The 20,903-nt window shown below is 49.0% G+C and overlaps 1 protein-coding gene across 1 annotated transcript; it reads right to left on the minus strand.

Moving 5' to 3' along the window:
- Positions 1-3,496: 3,496 nt before the first annotated feature.
- LOC135914569 (zinc finger protein 22-like) lies at positions 3,497-20,556 on the minus strand. The gene is made up of 4 exons (XM_065447480.2): positions 20,410-20,556; positions 20,176-20,336; positions 17,935-18,364; positions 3,497-5,289 (listed from the first exon to the last, which is right to left on the minus strand). The coding sequence occupies exons 2-4, from the start codon at positions 20,258-20,260 to the stop codon at positions 5,106-5,108; spliced, it is 699 nt and encodes a 232-aa protein (XP_065303552.1). The 5' UTR covers positions 20,261-20,336; positions 20,410-20,556; the 3' UTR covers positions 3,497-5,105.
- Between the last annotated feature and the right edge of the window lie 347 nt (positions 20,557-20,903).

Consider the following 20,903-nt stretch of genomic DNA (forward strand, 5'->3'; position numbering starts at 1 on the left):
AAGATGCGGCATTTACGGTCACGAAGCTGCACACTAACGTGGGCATAAATCTGAGAATGTCGCCCCTTATCGAAATACCACCGCAGATACCTGTAATCGAAACCGTGACTTAATATGTGTGTGTGTGTGTGTGTGTGTGTGTGTGTGTGTGTGTGTGTGTGTGTGCGTGTGTGTGTGTGTGTGCGTGTGCGTGTGCGTGTGCGTGTGTGTGTGTGTGTGTGTGTGTGTGTGCGTGTGTGTGTGTGTGCGTGTGTGTGCGTGCGCGCGTGTGCGTGTGCGTGTGTGTGTGTGTGTGTTTGGAAGATTGGTGGCACTTCGTCACCATTTACGCATCTGCATAAGGCTGCAAGTTTTCTTTTTTTTTCTGAGGGGGGGAGGGGGCTGCCATGTGAACACAACTACAATGCCGAGACGTCCTGCTGTTTTCTAGTGCAATACAGCCTGGATATAAGGAATGACAACTGTTCGGGCTTCCGTTCTTGTATAAGTCGCGGTCTAGGCGTCCTGGAAATATTGAGTACGGTATGTTCCGCAACGGCTTCGTGCCCTGCAAGACGAATGTCGTTCATGGTATTTCTCTGACCCAGGGGAAAAAAATTCACGTAGGGTAAACTCAATTAAATTAAAATTAAATTATGCGGTTTTACGTGCCAAAACCACTTTCTGATTATGAGGCACGCCATAGTGGAGGACTCCGGAAATTTCGACCACCTGGGGTTCTTTAACGTGCACCTAAATCTAAGTACATGGGTGTTTTCGCATTTCGCCCCCATCGAAATTCGGCCGCCGTGGCCGGGATTCGATCCCGCGACCTCGTGCTCAGCAGCCTAACGTAGGGTAAACTGGAAGCTGTCTAAACGACAGGTTGCGTAAATATTCGAACTCGCTACAAGTAACGAAGGGCAGCACCTTGGCTTTGCATTGTAACACATGTGGATGCTCACCTCTGTTCCATAGGACGTACACATTTTGCAAATACGACGAAAGAGCGAGTGGGGGAAATTCGGCAACCGCCATACATCATCCGTAAGAGAGCTTTCACTTGTTTGCATGTCGTTTGTTTTGCTGCACGACAAGCAGATTCTGCGGGGAGATCACTTTTAAGTTTTAGGAAATTTCTAAAGATTTAATGTCGCAGATAACATAATTCTACCCCCTTCAGCTGGATTATTCAGAGAGACGGACAAAACTTGTAAGAGAAATGGAAGCGCCTATTCAACTAATTAACAAAAAGCCACTTAATAACTTCTTGATTGCTTTACGGTGCATATTGCAATTTACGAATTCAACAGTAGCCGGTGAGTTTGCAAGGCGTATCCACTTAGAATTGATTTCTAGAATGATACCAGTTTGGAGACATGCGCTATCAAACTCGCCGTAAAAATGCAATGTTGTTTCACTTACTTTTTTAACAAAGCCGGCTTTTATACATTGAAGCACAAAGGTAACTGGAACGGCCATGTATATCGTCCTACATATTGGGAAATGATATCTCGAAACTAATGCCATTCTGGAAATTAATTTCAAGTGCTTACGCCTTGCAAATTCACCGGCCATAATTCGTAAATGGCAATATGTGCCGTAAACTAATTAAGAAGTTAATAAGTAAATTACTGTCAATTAGTTAAATATGTGTTTCGATTTCTCGTGCTATAGTAAAGCGCGCCTCTTCGAATAATCTAGTTCGAGGACAAGAAATACGCTATCTGCCACAGGCGATCCTCAAAAATATCGTAAAACTAAAAATGAGTAATATGTCGACAGCTAGCATATTCTTAGTTCTTACGGAGATTCTCACTCACCACGCCTCTTTTTTTTTTTTACCAATGTGACCTCAACTTTTGTTCTTGTTGTATTTTTGGTTATTAGTTGTTTACAGATGTCTGTAATCCTTACCTCATTTTTGTTCTTGCTTTGTTCGCAAGTGCCTTCAGTTTGCCCACTAGATGCAGTTTTTGATAGTTAACGGCAGCCTAACTTCATTTGGTGCCTCGTAATTGGCAGTCTTGTGTGTGTGTGTTTTTCGACGTTGGCTACATTTGTGGCTTACCGCCTTTTTCCTGTACATATCCTTGTCATTATAACCACCATTTGACAGTCCGCACCCATGTTATTGTCCTCCGCAAGTTTCGTATGTGTGCGCTGTTAGTTCAATATGTCCAACTTCGTAATTGCAACGTGTCTCGTACACAGAAATATCAAGGAATTATCCTGCGATCTTTCTTTCTTTCTTTTCTTTTGCCTGGACGTTACGCTTTGTAGTGTAAGTGATGTCCACGTGCTCAGGTAATCCATTTGGAGCAGGTTGGAACGTGCCTCAGTGCTGGAGGCACGCCTTCACCATCTTCTACGGACATGCCACAGGCTTAACACCTCTGCGCCGTCTAGGTCTTCACTCAAGCCAGCCGCCGTACACGTGCTCAACTGGACTTGTAGACCACATTTCCGCCCATTTTTAGAACATTACGCGAGAGACAGGGGCCGAGAATAACGTGTAACGGTTTTTTTTTTTTGCCAAAGGACAAACTAACTTTAAAAGTTAAAAAGGAAAACGTTAACTAAGCTCGTCATATTGACTGATTGAATAAATGTCTTATTTTGTAGATGGCACTTTGGCATAATACGAAGCATAAGAAAAGGGATAAAGTCTGTCGAAAGTAGAAGCCACGATGCGAGGTGCCAGATGCACAACGGGTGTAAACGCCCGGATTCCCCGGCAAACGCCAGGAGATGCCCGAAGGCTACTCAACGGTCCACTAGGCCGCCCATCGGCCGGATCCATCTCTCGTAGCTCAGAATTTCTTCCAATACCACAGAATTTGCTTTCTGCCAACCGTATCGTGTGCCGTGCACGCCTTCATCAGTTGTTTGGCATATAAAACTGCTTCTGAAAGCTGGCTTTGTCGCATTAATAGACTCTGCGCGAAGAAGCCCAACTTTGCCATTTCTATCATTTCACAGGCGCCATGAGAAGGAACAGACTGACGCTCGATGTTATCAAGCGGTCTTCTTGCCCAGAACTAATACCAGGCTTGTTCAGCTTTGAACCTCTGGCAAGAAGAATATGGAGAAGAGTATGATAAACTTAAAGGTTCTGGCGCATACCCACAAATAAGAATTGGCCAGGAATTGGGAACCCAGGTGAAGTACAAAGTGTCACTGCGGTATTTGATTCGTTCCAGTCATTCGCGTATATGCGGCTACAGGCGCCTCCTAAAAGAAAGCGTTTAACCCAATGTAGTTGCGTAGTGCACATATGGTGTTGCGCTGCTAAGCACGAGGTCGCGGGATCAAATCCGGACCGAAGCGGCCGCATTTCGATGGAGAGCGAAATGCGGAAGCTCTTCTACCGTGATTTTAGTGCACGTTAAGGAACCCCAGGTGGGCTAAATTAATCCGAAGTGCCCTTCCCCCCCCCCCCCCCCCAACTAAGGCGTGCTTCGCAATCAGATCGTGGGTTTGAAACGTAAGACCCCACAATTGTTCTTTTTTTTAATGTTTAATAAACACACCCAAGGCACACAACTTTCAAACTCCACTGCAACCCCTTCCCAACAAACATGGCCGTCCGCTATCTCTATACAGTGGTTACGCGGTTGTGTGACGACATATTGTCGAAAATAATGGAAGAATGGTTTCGTTCACGGCAACAAACTCGAAGCAGTTTGCAGGAAAGCCGTTCCTTGAAATCCACCCCTGCACTTCGCCAAAGTTGCTGTTTTCAGTGCGATCACGAAGGTCACGTCTTAGAATTTGCTGCAAACTGACCAAAACAAAAATTGTCACCTTCTACTGTCTGCATTCCAAGAAATAGTATTGTGCAGTTTTTAACAGTATCTTTAGAAAAAAATCACTTGTTTCTGCAAGGGCAGAGAAAAATCGCAGCGGCTCTAAAGTCGTTATCTCTTGTCAGCCAACGCAGTTTTTGATGCAATGGTTGCAGCGCTTAGCTAACGCTAGGCACAAATGTCCAAAGGTCACAGCAAATTTGTGTTCTCAAAGTTCACACTTCCTGCGTTCCACGAAGCGACGACACAGGTCTAGCTAGAGTGCACTGGTGCAAGAACAGAAGAGAAAGACGTCGCACATTTGCGACGCAGTGAAGTCATTTTCATCACCAGCAGCAGCAATGGTAGAACATTGGTCGCAGAATGTTATGCTCGGGCCTCACGTTTCAATTAAAGTACACCCTATACACGTTTTCCACCCAAGGCCTCCACATACGCGTTTCACATGACAGCACTATACAGACTCTTCATTAAAAGAAAAAAGAAAGCCACGGTTCGAAAATACAAGCGGTGGAGAAAATTAATCGCGGTCATGAGGCCATGAAATCAAGATACATAGCAGCGTTTGTCGCATTAAACCCCGATTTCCGCAGTGTTCAACGGACGCTGTGCACACGAAGCTCAAAAGTGACAGCAAGTATGTCTGTCCCAAGAAATCCAACTCATTGTGCTTTGTGCAGACAATGTGCTTGCGTCACTAGACAAGTTGTGTATCGCAAGAGGTACAGAAACAGGCGAGCGGGGCAGTAGTAAAAAAAAAAGGCCCATCACCATGAAGATTGATTGGCCGACTGATTTTTCTCACAGTCAGCCAAACTGCTTTTCGGGGTGGCGGTTGTCGTATAGTGACGTCGACGATTCACGACACTGACAAAAAGCCTACCTAGAAGCCCACGCATTCTCCATTCTGCACACAATGCGCTGTTATCACTTGCAACACAAGGGACCCTATTAACGCAAGAAAAATGGTGGGCTTGAACATGACAGAAAAGAAGCATCAACGTGAAGACCACGTTCCTCACGGTCAACCACTAAACTTAGGTTCAAAGTTACTTGTGCCGTAGCTGCGTCGGCGAGCCACGAAATACGAGCACGTTCTAGAATCCGCGTGCACCGCTTTCTCGTTGGGTGCTCGACCGGCTTCATCCCACGTACTGACCAGGAAAGCGAGCACTTCGCAAAGAGCGCGTACACCACGGTTAAGCAAACACACGTGCCCAGGTGGCGCTAGCAGCTGTGGGCGCGCGCCGCACACTGGAGTCCAGTGTAAATGAGCGGCACTCATTGGGACGGGAGTGCGCGTGCACCCAGGGCCGGTCACTTCGGTTCCTGCTCGGCCCGCTGGTTGCAGCGGGCGACCAGGCGGTGCCTGCTGAGGGAGCTGCTGGTCGAGAAGGCCTTGCCGCAGCCGGTGCACTTGAAGGGCCGCTCGCCGGTGTGCGTTCTCTGGTGGCCCACCAGGTGCGTCTTCTGAGTGAACGTCGCCTGGCACTCGTCGCACCTGCGTTCGGGCCGTTGAAGAGACCGGCAATACAGAAGCCTTACACGTCTTATGCATATTAAGGAGGTGCGCGGCTAGTGCTGCGACAGACTGTTAACGCTGCCGTTTTCTGTCTGGATATATAACCACAAAATGAGCGGCGCTGCAGTTCATTCGTATGCATGAAAACGGCTCCACGGATGCGTTTGGTGTTTAAAAAGAAAATTATGGGGTTTTACGCGCCAAAACCGCTTTCTGATTATGAGGCGCGCCGTAGTGGAGGACTCCGGAAATTTCGACCACCTGGGGTTCTTTAACGTGCACCGAAATCTAAGTACACGGGTGTTTTCGCATTTCGCCTACATCGAAATACGGCCGCCGAGCGTTTGGTGTTTGGCAGTCATGTTAATTTGTAACTGCCCAAGACTGTGGCTCCCATTAATCAAAAAATGAAGTCGTCTATATTTGAATGTTCCTCCACCGATACTTTCCCCTGACTTGATATTTTTAACTATTTTTGATCGCTAGTGACATCCCATTTGAATGGCAGTGGCGACAAATATTCACCTAGCCTTTGTGCAGGGGCGTAGCAATAGGGGGGGGGGGGGGGGGTGCCGGGTGGCCGTGGGCCCCGGGTGCAAGGGGCCTGTGGAGGGGGGGGGGGGGGGGGGGGTGTCATATACGTCTGAAGACACCCCTCTTTCCGCCGGCTACACCCGGGGGGTGGGGGAGCTAGGGGGCGACAGAAGACCTATGGGCCTACCTACGTAGGTAGACGACCTACCTACGCCACTGCCTTTGTGATCTACTTACGAGCAGCCATAGTAAGCTAGCGTTCTGCCTATATCTGCTTTGTCTCGTATAGTCACCTACGCCTGTGACAATACCGTCTCCATCGCTCCCCCTGTTTTAATTTTTTTTCACCGATACTCTAATCTCGAATCCTTGGTTATCACCTACAATCCAACGCCAAAGCTCACTTCACGGTAGATCTCCTTGGTCGACAGTGCGAGCAAATCATCGGTATGATGAGGCGCGTTAGTAACCGCCGCTCAGGACTCAAGGAAGCCGATATGCTGCGGTTGGTCAAGGCATGCATTATCAGCCGGCTAACCTATCACCTCCCATACCACAACCTGACGCTCTCTCAGACCAACCGTATAAACACAATTATTAGAAGAGCCGTCAAACAAGCACTCGGAATTCCTGTATATGCTTCCACGGAATGACTACTTGCTCTCGGGGTACACAATACCGTCGAGGAACACATCGAAGCGCACAGAATGGCACAACTCGAGCGATTGAGACTGACCCCTACAGGCAGGCATTTGCTCGCACGGCTGGGCTACCCACAGCATTCACCCTCTACGCGAGAGCATGTCCCAGTCCCATCAAACATCCGAACCTTACTCACCATAGCGCCCATACCGCGCAATATGCATCCAGAGCATCATAATGGTCGCCGGGATGCACGTGTTAGATACCTTCGGAAACTCCTCAACGCCCAGCCGGAGGGCACCGTCTATTATACCGACGCTGCCCACTATGCTCTTGCGACCAGAAACAAAGAAAGACAAGTGTCGGTGGTGGCGGACGATCAAGGTAATATCGTCACCTCGTGTAGCGTCCAAACCGAAGCTACGCTCACAGGGGAAACGTTGGCCATAGCACTCGCTTTCAACCACATCGTCGGTCACATGGAAAGATCCCCAAACCACGACCACATCATCATTACAGACTCACAAGACGCATGTCGAGCCTACCTCAGGGGTCATATTCCTCAGGAAGCCAATCGCGCTCTCACCAGCACACGTAAGCTCCCCGCCATTCCAGATCCCTCAATACCACGCATCAGGCTGATTTGGACACCTGCTCATGCCTCACTGTCGGGTAATGACCGCGCTCATGCGGCTGCCCGAGAGCTAACCTGCCGGGCACCTGGCAGTGAGGCGAGCAACCCATATAAAGCCTCCCAGAATTTGCCCAACACATACCGGGACACTCTAGACTTTTACAGACTAGGGCGCTTGCAATATCACCCTCCTCCCAAATCCTTCTCCCGGGATGAAGCCGTATCACTGAGACGGCTTCAAACCAACTCGTATCCGAACCTCCTCTTTCTCAACAAACTCTCGCCAACCTTATATCCCACCACCTGCCCAGGGTGCGGTGCACCACCGACGACGTTCCACGTCACGATTGAGTGCCAAAAACCACCTAAGGATATCCCTCTTCTACAATCCCCCCGACCAACATATGCGCAGTGGGAGGCAATCCTCCGTCGCTCCGAGCCTCAGATCTGGCTGGCCCTGATACGACGAGCACGAGCGGTGGCGACAGCCATTGGGGCCCTGGACTGAGGGCCCCAACCACATAAATCCTTTCACTTTATAATAAAGTTTCTTCTCTCCCTCTCTCCTTTTGCTTATCTCTGTCACTGACCAGCTAACGTGCCCATCAACTTTGAACCCGGGCGTTTCTGGAAGAAGGACGTTCCCTACGCTTCCGGCCTCGTCGTCTCCAGGCTTTTTTCTGATACGAATACAAATATCACCCTCTTGCTGACCCCGTTGCAATGGATGGATGGATGTTATGAGCGTCCCCTTTGGAACGGGGCGGTGGGGTGCGCCACCAAGCTCTTGCTATTGCACTGTCTAATGTACAACCTAGGGAAAAAAGGGAAAAAAAACGCACGATAAATTCCCATAAGCAAATTTTCTGACCATTGTAATGGATGGATGGATGTTATGAGCGCCCCCTTTGGAACGGGGCGGTGGGTAGCGCCGCTAGCGTGTATGTAAGAAAGTGGGTGACAGCGCCACCTTTCGACTGAAGTGGTCACTGCTTCAATGGAACTCCTTGGTGGTTCCTCAAAGAAAATTCTGCCACCAGGCGACATCATCGCCTATACCTGAATGCATATGAATGATTCCTGTATACAACGAGCATTCCGAAGGTAAGTTTCGTCATTTTTTTAAAGCGAAGGTGGTGCACCAGGTGAAACAAAGTCTACATAAGAATCCACGGCCGTTGCAGGTTAAACGATGGAAGGAGCGTCAGCGGAGGAGTAATGACGCATGCGCATAGCGCCGAAGAAGAGAGAGTAGCAACAGACGGGCGTGCCGGAGGTTGTTTACAAATAACGATGGCAGACAGACGTGTGCTGACAACGTGGTCGCCAGCGGAAACGCGTGCTGTTATACGGTATGAATGGACACGTGGGGCTATAGTGCATCCGTCATTCATGAACGCCTACAGATCGTGTGTGGTGAAGAGGTCCTGTCTCAGGCCTTGCGTCGCAGGGTATACACCGAGTTTTACCAGAGTGGTTTCTTTAAGCTGGTTGCACGTACGCTACGACTAATGTCTCAATGTCGGTGGCGACTACGTGGAGAAGTAGTGTTAGGTACGTGTATGGTTCATTATGTCATGGCTTTTTTTTTTTACAATAATGTTTTCGTGTGAAAATAAATGAGGAAACTTACTTTCGGAACGGCCCTCGTAGTACAATGTAGGACTCTCCTATACGCGTTTCTTCAGGGCACTGTGCTCGCCAGTCAATGAACGAAGCTGCGCTCAGTAATCGGCGCCGTCCAAGTTCGCGAAGTGATAAAAAAAAATGTTTGCGCCCAAGAAGATGATCTGTGCGCAGTCACTTACATAGTCTATCTAGTCGGAATTTCGAAATATGCATCCAAAAGTAGACAAAAAATTGTGGTCAGTCTCGACGAAGCCTTGGGATTCAAGCACCGTAATAAGCATGTTACGAGTGAAGAAGCAAACGTAAGCAAGATACGCTTTCAATTTTGGGTTGCGCACAGGCTCACCAAGAGAATAACCAGAGCGATGTCGCCAGCATGTGCGTATATCGGCGCCTGACGCTGAAGTGCCACCTCTATACCGGATATTTCACGAAAATCAAAGCGAGTATTTTAAGTATCCGGTTAGCCGCAGCCGAATGAAACCAACGGTATACAGTTTGCCGTCAAGTGTCGCTTTTTATAGTTCTTTTTTAATATTTCGCTCAATTAGTTAATTAACTGGTATCAATTACGACTTATTTAAATATTCACTTTAAGGCCAAGTGCGTTTCGTTGCGTCGTAGAGGGGGTTCAAAAACGACCGATCCAATTTTTTGTGGCAGCATAGATGCTACGCGGCGATTTTTTTCGGCGTTTAAGGAAAGCCCGCGAAATATGAAATAAAACCACGTAACTACGATCGTGCGCTATTAAATCCCCTTAAACTTCGTACAGTGACACTCTCCTCCTCCGCCTTCACTCCTCGTTTCTGCTCTCTTTCACGCTCCCTCCTCGACCGTGGCGCCGCCTACATTGCTCGAGCGTAGCAACGGCGCCAACATGCGCTCCTCACCACTCCGTAGACGCTTCTCGAGCAAAAATGGCGCTGATGCAGGGCGCGAGGGCCCACGTGATGCTATTAGGCAAATAGCGACGCGGCGTCGGCCTCGGCCAGAGCGCGCGAGGAGGAGGCGGCATTCTTCAAAGCGTGGCAGTACTTTACGAAGTTTAAGGGGCTTTATGCGCTATCGTGTTGCAGTGCCCTCAATCGCGCTTCATGCGAAAGAACCGTGCATGGACCGCGTGGCGAAGTGAGCGGCCGTGGCTCTAGGCATCGGCTTCACAGTGCGCCAGCATCTCTGGCGGTGGCCACACGGAAACGAAGCGCCGTCGTCCCTGATAAGCGATAGGCTCGACGCAGGGTCGAGGGCGCTGCAATGCGATAGCGCACGAGCGCAGTCTCGTAGTTTTATTTCGTATTTCGCGGGCTTTCTTTAAACACCGAAAAAAAAAAGGATCACCACGCAGTATGTACTATCGCAAGCAATATGAGCGAGAACACGGGAACGCGTGGCAAATAGCCTCGAAACCGAGTTAGCTCGATACGCGGGTGGCGCTGTCGAAAACAGAGGACAAAAGGGGGGCGCTCTTCCGCTAACTGGCTGCACTCCCGCCTCGCCAGCGTTGCTGCGGGACGGCAAGCGAATGCGTTTCACGGGCCGCTAGCGATGATAAGGCGGTTATCGCACGCAGAGCGTGGTAATGCGATGGCTATAGTTCTGCGCAAAATAGCTCTCTCTCTCTGTCTGACACGCACGGAACGTCTAGCAGTGATACCGGCTTGATACTATAGCGTCTTTAACAGCGTTCACGCGCAAGAAAAGGCAGTGTTGTTTTTTCATACACATTATGCTGTATCATGGTTCTCGTAAACGAAGTTGCGCGCAGCAGCTGGTTGGAAAGCTTTTATTAGGCGCTAACGACATCGTAAAAAACTCTAAATGCACATGAAAAAAATGTACCACATTATATCAGCATTATAGCTTTGCCTTGCGCGTTTGGTGGGCTAATGGCTCCGTTGGCTTGAATGACGGTCTCCATTATTTCTGGCAGGGACACGTAGAGAGCCTCAACGAAGGCTGTCACCCTGAAGGCGTTTCCACTCTTCTATAGCTTCCCACAGTTCATCAGCGGTCGCAAAGTCCAAAGAGAGCGCGCAAAGTTTAGCTTTCATACGTTCCCAAACATGCTCCATTATGTTCATATCTGCGCCCTTCGCGCACCACCCAAGGCGCATTACCCCTCGTTCATCTAGAAGACGTGTCACGACCTTCGCTGTAAGCACAGGAGACAAGTCCTGTTGGAATAGATAGTGCCCGTCAGGGTGTGGACCATTCAATGCATATGGGATCATCTCGTGTACCAGCAATGCGCAATACGCAGCTCTCGTAAATCTCCCACAGATTCTTTCAAGGGAACTTAGGCCGTAGCAGGGCATAGCCACCCACACGTTTACTGATGTGTGTCCGCTTGCGGCCAGCTCTTCATTTTCTACGGACAAGAACGCGTGTTCTCCATGCGCCACAACTCTTTTCTGCTGGTGCCAGCGGCTCGAGAAAGTAGATTCGTCGGGGAAGATGACATATTTCCAATGCGCCACTCTCCAGCTGCGGTGATCGACAGCGAACTTCAGGCAAGCAGTTTTGTTGGCAGCAGTGGCGTAGCCAGAAATTTTGTTCGGGGGGGGGGCTACGCCACTGGCCCAATATATATATATATATATATATATATATATATATATATATATATATATATATATATATATATATATATATAACCACTTCACCAAATTTCAGGAGGTTTGTTGCATGTAAAAGAAAAAGTTTAATTCTCGTTACTACTGGCTTCGAATTTTTCATTTAGGTGGTCAATTATTTACGAAAAATTGGCCAAAATTGAAAATTTCCAGAAAACGAAACTATCAAGTTTAAAACTCCGTGACTCAACAATGAAAAATGATATCACAATTTGCTGCTTCATGATTGCACAAGTTGCTGCTTCAAAAAGTATCTGGTTCCCTTGAGCTGTTTTTTCGTTTGCCCCAAAATGTAGAAGTCGGAAGGTGACAGGTCTGAGCTGTATTTCCCACTTGAACTTTGCCACTTTTGCATTAACCACATAAGCGACGTGGGGACAGGCATTGTCCTGGAACAAGATGACCCTATTCGTCAATTTTCTACGTTGTTCGTTCTTGATTGCGACACGTTGCCGTTCTGGCGTTTCGGAAACAATTGATAGCCTCTCAAGATTTAGCAAATTCTACCAGTAATGGACCCTGTCGATCGAAAAAAAAAAGTCAACAACACCTTTCCAGCGGAAATGATGGCCTTTACGTTCTTTGGGCGTGGTAAATTCGAATGTTTCCGCTGTAAGCTTTGCCGTCGTGTTTCAGGCTCGTAGTAGTGGCACCAAGGTTCGTCCCCGATCACAGTTGCAAACAAGAAGTCGTCATGCTCATTGTGATACCCGATCAGATGAGTCAAGGCAGCGCGAAACTTCTCCGTCTTCTCGCGATGGATAAAAATCTTGGGGATCCATTGCGCACCAAAGGGCCGATAACCGAGAAGCTCATGAATTATGGCGTGAACCGAACCGTGACTGATGTTCAGACGGTCTGCCAGTTCATCGATGCTTATCCTCCGTTCTTGTTTCAGCAGCTCATGAACCTTTGAAATTGTGTGGGGGGTGATTGGACGATGGTTTTGGCCCGGTCTTGGAATGTCTTTGCAACGTCCTTTGAACCGTTTGCTCCAACGCTTCACAGTGGTCAATGAAATGCAGTGTTCAACGTACACGGCAGTCATATGGTGATTAATTTCTGTTTTGGAAACACCTTGAGCTGTCAAAAACTTCGCGACACCGAGCTGTTCAGCTTTTGAAGTGTCCATTATGTGACGCAACCATATTCAACCCAGTGTATGAGAGCATCAAAGAACATTTATCTTCACACCTGCGTGTCACTTTTGTAAATGAGACATGCCGTTCTCCTACGCCCATGCCTCGCAGATAATGAGCCGAACCATTATTGCGTGGTTAGGGTAGGCTCACTTTCATTTGACTCGCCCTCGTACATTAGAAATGCAAAGATACAATGGGATATGCAAATGCGAAAATACGGCTTGATAAAGGACAAAAAAGTATCACTGGAAACAAAGTTCACTGCATGTATACACAAAAACTCGCAACAAGATATTTAAGTATACGTATAAGTCTCCAATGAGTCTATGTATGTAAGAAGAAGTAACTGTATATAATGCGTCAAACAAGGCAAATAAACATGTTGCACAATCATAGATTCACAGAATCCTAGATTCCGCCCCCTTTCCATCCACTCCCCCCGATGTATTGCGCGCGACGGAAGGCGGCGCGCTTGCTCCCCGCTTTTCTTCTTTGCGCACACAAGACTGAGCCACCATCGTCGGCTCACCCATTCCACCTCCCCTCCTACGCTTTCACTCGCACATACAGCATGCAGCGCGTGGTCACGATGTTATCACCCTTGGACTTTATACGAAACATCAGGGCGATGGCAGGAATGCGCCTGGAGTGTCCATATAATTGCTTTCGCAATAATATAATAAACGTATCCGGCAACTGAAGCGTCCCGTCGCCCATTACTTTCCGCAAAAGAAATATCAAAATCGAACTTTCACCATGCGACAATTCGCTGCGCCGCAACAATGTATTTTTTTTTTCTGTGAGGCGGAGGCACCGAAATGAAAAAAAAAACGTATAGGAAAGTATGTTGGCCAGAATCTAATGCCTACTTCGGGCACTTAATGGGGCTACGGAAGGAATACCGAAGAAAACTTGAGACGCTTGGTCCACTGAGAACCATACGCACACTGCTCAGTATCCTACAGCGGCGAAACAAGACTTTCCGGAAAGGTTCCGCTCAAGGAATGCGGTGCAATCCTTCGAGTCCCCACAATGATGGCGGCGAGCGACCATTGTTTTTTTTTTTCTCGTCTGCTGGCCAGAAAGCGTCCAAAACTCTGTCCGGTGAAAATCCACTCGGCCAGAGCAAACCGAACGCGCACCGAAGTGCACCGCACGGTGGTCGGGGCCATACGAGAAAAACGTATGCGTTCTGGCTGGCTCTGGCAGCCCGCGGGTAGGGTAGCGAGAACAAAAAAGAAAAAAAAAGAAAAAAAAATGAAGAGGCTCAATGATGTGTCCTCGCGAATAAAAGTCAAAGTAGAAAAAATAAATAAGAACGTAGTTACTTTGGCTGGCTTTAGTGTCTTGACATGGATGTTCTGGCGTAGGTTAAAAAAAAATGTTGATATTTTTTTATGTGACATGACGGCACAAATGAACCACCCCAACGCTTCGTCTCATTGGACCTCGCTGCCTGCTTTGTCAACTCGTCTGCTAGTGCGTTGATTTGGCTTCTCTCGTTGTATGTTCCGATGTAAGACTTTAGAAAAGTCAATGGACCTCTGGCGTCAAATATTTATAACAGCATTAAACCCACAAAGTTCCGTAATTGAAAATCTAAAGCACAGCTTTGGAAATGTCAATGCACCTTTCACATCAAGAGCTTATGAGATTTATACCCATAAAGTTTCGCAGTTGATATCCATGCGCTCCATAGATTCCGTGGCCTCAGTGAGATGCCGCGGCGAGCCCGCTCACCATCAAAGCGCCCTTGAAACTTTGTGCTCGGATGGGACTGCTTGGCGTTATGTGACTCCCGGTGTATGGGCGTTGCCACGAAATCCAGCCGGAGTTTGCAATCTTCGCGGTTAAATGTCTTTTTGAGCGTAAAAAAGACAGTCTAGACAAAATCCAGAGTGATTTCCGGCGCCTGGGGTCGCTTTGGTCGGCGGTGTATGGACAGCACGAAAAAATTTCGGGGGGGGCTGAAGCCCCATAAGCCCCCCCCCTGGCTACGCCCCTGGTTGGCAGCTGTGAGAAGGGGTTTCTGAGCGGCGATGCAACTTCGGAATGCGGCTTCCCTTAACCTTCGTCATACCGTGACGTCACTCACATTTGCCAGGTCGAGAGTACTGTGCATGTCCTTCGCATTTTCGAATGGCTTCTCACTGACTGCACAACAATTTGTAGGTCTTGGTCCATCGACATGGCGCGTGGTGGCCTCTTGCGTCCTTCATCTCGGCATGGTTGGACTATCCTGCTGGCGGTCTTCGACTGGCAGCCCGTCAAGGCGGCAATGTTGCGCTCCGTGTAACTTTGACAATTCGACGATTTCTTCCTGATTATTCAAAGCCACTCGCGACATCGTTAGGCACTGAAGCACAGATGACTGCTGAAGGCACGGACAGCCGTGGTCTAATTTATAAACATATTCCGCGAAAAATAAAACAGGCGTATCAATGCTCAGCCGACACCATCTTGATATAAGACAATCTTGTGTATCACGGCAGGCTACGTCACGGCCGATCTCTCAGTAGTTAAGTAGCCTGATGGGTCATTGGATGTGGCTGCACGCACTGACATGAACTCGTATAATCAGGCCTATTCGATTCAGCCAAATTTCTCTGCACCTTCTGCACCTATTCACGGTGCACTGCACCTAGACCCTCGATCCCCCAAGGTGCAGCAGTGCACCCTGCACACACGTGCTCGATTGAACGGCGTGCAAGGCAAGGTGCGGCTGCGGTGCAGTGCACCCTTGAACCTTGCAGTGAGTGGGTGCAGCCCGGCACACCATAACTGGCACCCCTTGCACCTTTTCGTTTCTGGTGCCGTGCACCTTTTTCTGAATCGAACAAACCTATCGCTAGCGGCCGGTGACAATCAGCTGCCGTTTCGTATAGCAACGCTATATAGCGAGGTGGGAGTGTAAACAGTTAGCGGAACAGCGGCGCCCTTTCCACTTTTGTTTCCGACAGCGGCCGCCGCGAATTGCCCCACGTCGGGTTCGAGGCTATTTGCCACGCGTTCCCGCTCGCATTGCTCCTGAGAGTAGAGAGCTTTAACTTAGGGGACGCAAGCGGCTTGCGTACGCTACAACTAGTGGCACGGTACTGCGCATGCGCAGAACCCTATGTCCGGGTCTGCGCATGCACCGTACCGTCGCCCCTATAGTTCTTGCGTACGCAAGCCACTTGCGCCCCCTAAACTAAAAATTGGCAGTGGCTTAGCTCGGCTATGTCAGGCTATACGCAGCGAAAGCTACGGCATAGCATGGTTAGCCTTGTTAATCTTGATTGCAAGCCCAGGTTAGTTTGGTTGTCTAGCTATGTTACGGCGTTTAACCAGTCGTTCGACGCGCTGTTCGTCTGTTTCCTGGGCGATTCGTTTCCTCTTCGTCTCGTTCCGATGTCGATTCCAGGCCTCCTCCTGCTTATCAGAATTGTCGCCGTCCATACTGCCGCCTCAACTGTAGTTGCGGCGCAGGCGAGCTCTCCTTTTCAATCCTCCGACATGTTATCAGGCATGCGACGCAGCTGGCGAAGAAAGCGGAGGCGAGCGCGACGACGAGGAACGCGGTGTGACGTTAACGGTGGCAGCGGAAAGGCGCGGCGCTGCGCAGCGGCGGAACACCTGCGGCTCAGTGCTACTAGTGGCGCATGCGCACTAGTGACTAGGGAGTGAGATATATATATATATCCGCGGCGAGGTGCGCGTTGTGACGTCATGTGCCTCCTCGAAGCACCGCCACGGCGAAATCGCAAGTTCGCGGCCAGTAAAGCTTTCGCTTTAAAGCTCTCTAAGAACGTCGTCACAAAATTTGGATCGGTCGTTTCAGAACCCCCTCTACAACGCAACGAAAAGCACTTGGCCCTAAAGTGAATATTAAAGAGTTTGCATAATTCGTCTTAGTTAATTAACTAATTAAGTGTGATATAAAAACATACTCTAAGAAGCGCCACATAACGACAAACCATATGTATCGTTGGTTTCATTCGGCTGCGGTTAACCACTTCTTTTTTTTTATCGTTGGTTCAAGTTAAGTGAAACACCCTGTGTATGGTTACCATCTTCATAGTGTCGTGTGTATACAAATATACGAGCAGAGCAGTACACCACTATCATCGCTACCACCACGTCGATCAGTCGTGAAGGGAGCAACAGCTAGGCACAAACGCGTGTGCACTGGTTCGCAGCGTCAAATTCCTCCATCTTGGAGTTTTAAGCCAATAGAGAGTACGACGTAGCATCCCTGTGAGCCAATCAGGATTAGAGCTGACGAACAGGCGAATTTGACAGTAAGGCGCAATTCGCTAAAGTTATCCGAGCGATTCAACAAAAAAAAAATGAGAGAGAGAGAGAGAGAAAGGGGGGGGGGGCAAAAACACGACGCAAGATACACTTTTAAGAGCTGCAGTGTTCGGTCGGCAGATCTCCGACGACCGAGCACTCGGAGGTCTTATAATTGCATATCGCACTGCGTTGTTAAAAAGCTTGGGTAACATTATCTGCACTCTTCACTTTTAAAACGGTTGCACCCTGTGGGGTGTATATTTGTCCCACAACGATAATTGTCATCTGCCTAGCTTGCGTTTCCTTTCTTGAAAACTCGGCGCTCGCTACTTTCCTGTCGAGAATGCTGCGTCACACTGATAACGCGCGTGCCGTTCGTGACTGGGAGGTACCGTGCTCACAGCGTTAAAGAAAGGAAACGCGGGCAAGACAGATGACAGTTAACGTTGTGGGACAAGATAAGCCCCAAAGGGTGTACATTTTTCTGAGAGTGTTAGATAAAAGGTACACCCTTTGGGGTGTATATATGCCACGTAACAATAGTCGTCGTCTGCATGCCTTGCTTGCGTTTCCTTTCTTGAAAACGCCGCGCCCGCTACTTTCCCATCGGGAATGCTATGTCATGGTGATAACGCGCATGCCGTTCGTTACTGGAAAGTACCGGGCTCGCAGCGTTAAAGAAAGGAAATGCGGGCAAGACAGACGACGTTTATTGTTGTGTGGCAAGATACGACCCAAAGGGTGTAATTTTGTTTTAGAGCGTGGCACACGATACACCTTTAAAGAAATTTACGCCCTTTGGGTCGTATACCTTGCCGCGCAACGATAATCGTCATCCGCCTTGTCTGCATTTCCCATTTCCTTTCTTTAACACTGCAAGCCCGGTGCTTCCAATTCACGAACGGCATGCGCGTTATCAGCATGACGGCGCATTCTCGACAGACAATGTCCGGACTATAGGAACCTAGAACGCACACGGCGCCGAGCCCCCCATATTTAGGACTACAGTTCATATCCGTTTTGTTTCCACGTTGCGAGTCGAATTCCTCGGTTGCGCGACATGCGTTTGGGATGCAACGTGTACATGCAAGGATCGTTCATGCATCACAGAGAGCTAGGGTGTCGACCAAACCTGTACGGTCTCTCCCCCGTGTGTATGCGGATGTGCTCGACCATGTGCGTCTTCTGGGTGAACCGGCGCTGGCAGATGGGGCAGGCGTACGGTCGCTCGCCCGTATGCGTGAGTCGGTGCTTGCTCAGGTGGCCCCGCTGCGAAAACTTGGCGCCGCAGAAGCTGCACTCGAAGCGATCGCTGCCACCGCCACCGCCGTTGTTGCCAGAGGGGTGCCGCAAGCGCTGGTGCGCCGACAGGTCCTGGCGGCGCTGGAACACCTCGCCGCACTGCTGGCAACGCAGGCGGTCGGGACCGCGGGCGGAGTGCTGCGCGGGGGATTCGTGCGCGTCCGCCGCTTCCGCGTACGGCGGGAATTGGAACTCGGCCGGGCTGCTGGTCAGGAACTCGAGGGACTCGCTCGGCGTCAGGTGGTGGCATCCGTACCCTGCTGTACCGACATTAGAGAGAGAGAGAGAAAGAGAGAGATTGTGGCGCGAGTGAATGCTCATCTTTGTGGAAGCTGCGAAAGTTACACAAGGGGCGCCGAAAGATACACACGCACACAACACACATACGCACACACACACGCACATGCATACATACACACAGCGTTTCCTTTACGACTCCTTTTGTGAAGTGTGCATTGATTTCAGCGAGATGCATCTGTTTCAACTCGCTGGACTGTGAGTGTGTGAATGTGCAAGATGAGTGGACGAGAAAGACGGGTGAGTGAGAAGGCAAGAGGAAGTTTTACAATAGAGAGAGAGAGAAAGAGAGAGAGCTTTAGATCAGGGGACTGAAGCGGCTTGCATACGCAAGAACTAGGGGCCACCGTACTGCGCATGCGCAGATCTCCACGTCTGGGTCCGTGCATGCGCAGTACCGTCGCCCCTTGCTCTTGCGTACGCAAGCCGCTTGCGTCCCCTAATCTAAAACTCTAATGAATCCACGAGTGAGTGAGTGAGTGAGTGAGTGAGTGAGTGAGTGAGTGAGTGAGTGAGTGAGTGAGTGAGTGAGTGAGTGAGTGAGTGAGTGAGTGAGTGAGTGAGTGAGTGAGTGAGTGAGTGAGTGAGTGAGTGAGTGAGTGAGTGAGTGAGTGAGTGAGTGAGTGAGTGAGTGAGTGAGTGAGTGAGAAGTTCCCAGTTCCCAGTTCAGAAGTGGCGCACGTACAACTTCAGCGAAAAGGCGAACGAATAAGCGATTCAGGAAGTACGTCAGAAAGCGATCACTTATGTTGGACTGCAATAAAGTACACAGAACTCAGAAGAGCTGATATAGTACCGCGTTAGTTTGCACTCGAGCTACGCGTTATGTGGAGACGTCATGAGAATAACAACAGTTGCAACAATGTCATCAGCAGTGCAGTAGGCTCGTTAAAGTATGCATACAACTGTAACCCCTAACTTGCACTCAACAGGCAATGCACAATGTAATCATATGCAGCACAATCTAACAGTTTCAACACGCAAGTGAAAATTCCAGTCCATGGCAGGTATGAGAGGTTCACGAAGAACCAATCCCCCTTCCAGGAAGGTCATGTCACGTGAAGTTGGTGGAGGGTTCCCCACAATCCACCGCACATCCGAGAATTCCTTATCGCCTGAAAGGTAAAACAAAAGTATATTGTCCCGTGAAAATTTTCGCTAAGAAAGATTTATCAAAATAAGTGTAATATTTGAAATCATGTCTCGCAATCGAACCAACCATTGTATCAAACATCAGGATTAGGGTATACAGTCGAGCCCCTCTACAACGAATTTACCTGTATAACGAATGAATAATTCTGTCCCGGTTGTATTCTGAGCTGTGCGGTCCTCGACCTTTACGACGAAGTGACCTGTATAAAGAATGATTTCGGAGGCCCTAAGCACTTCGATATAAACGATTTTGACTGTAGATTAAAATTTCCTACTGCGTTGAGCGGCCCTGCTAAAGCGTTATAACGAGGCATCGATTTCGAATATAGCAGTATTCCAAGCACGCAGCTCACTCAGCTTGATAAATCGCAGGAAAAAGTGTGTCATCGTCACGCTACTTCTGGGAACACATACAAAGACCGACGATGGATTCACAAGCCCGCTCGATGCAATCTGCAACAAACAACGTATATCGCGTTATTCTAGCACAGACAACCAATACAAAGCACAATGGGCAGATATCAAGGGCAATAGACATAGCTTATCAGAGTGGCTTGTATAATATGACCGGAGGTCTCGTCTTGTATGTCTCATACAAGCACCACGTGGTCCGAGTTCACACCTCGCTGGGTCCAAGACACGCAAAACCGTTCGAAGGCGAAAGCTGCAAACGCAGTCATAATCCAAGTGCCGTGACTCTGATGCATGGTCCGGGAATTCACAGGCCCCTTGTCCTTGCGATCCTGGCGCCTTGTCCCTGGGCGAAGCCGAAGTGGATTCGCGCTGCACAAAGCAGAATCGTTCCAAGTCTCAGCGTCGTGTCTAGTCTGTGAAAACGTTGAAAACGACGGCTTACCAATCGACGAGTTTCGTTTCGTGACGCTGTATTGATCCCAGGGCGAAGGTTTCACCCAGCGACAAGGTTCGAACGACGGGACAGAAGCAACGCCAGGAGCATGGCTCAAGCACGCGCTTGGAAAAGTGGTGTGACGACGTCACGCACACCACGCGGCGAAACGTCGTCTTCGAAAAGTGACAGCCTTGTTCCTTCGAATACTGTCGCCTACGGCGATCCTTTTTATTGTTTGAATGAGTGTTAGGTGCATCTAAATAAACGTGGCTATCTGTAAATGCCGCTGTGGTTTTTGAGGCTCTGTTATCTAAAAGTACGACGACCGGCTGTGTTTTTTTAAACTGCCCGCACGTTACAGCGTATGTTGTTCTGTACTATGCAGAGAAGCAAATAGATGTAGCAACGTACGCAAGCTACAAGTCTTTTAAGTGCGCAACTTCAAGCTCGTGCCGATTCGCGAGATGATAGCGTGATTTGTACGACTGCTATCAGGGCTG

Source organism: Dermacentor albipictus, chromosome 6 (genome assembly GCF_038994185.2).
Source record: "Dermacentor albipictus isolate Rhodes 1998 colony chromosome 6, USDA_Dalb.pri_finalv2, whole genome shotgun sequence".
Taxonomy (NCBI): Eukaryota; Metazoa; Arthropoda; class Arachnida; order Ixodida; family Ixodidae; genus Dermacentor; species Dermacentor albipictus.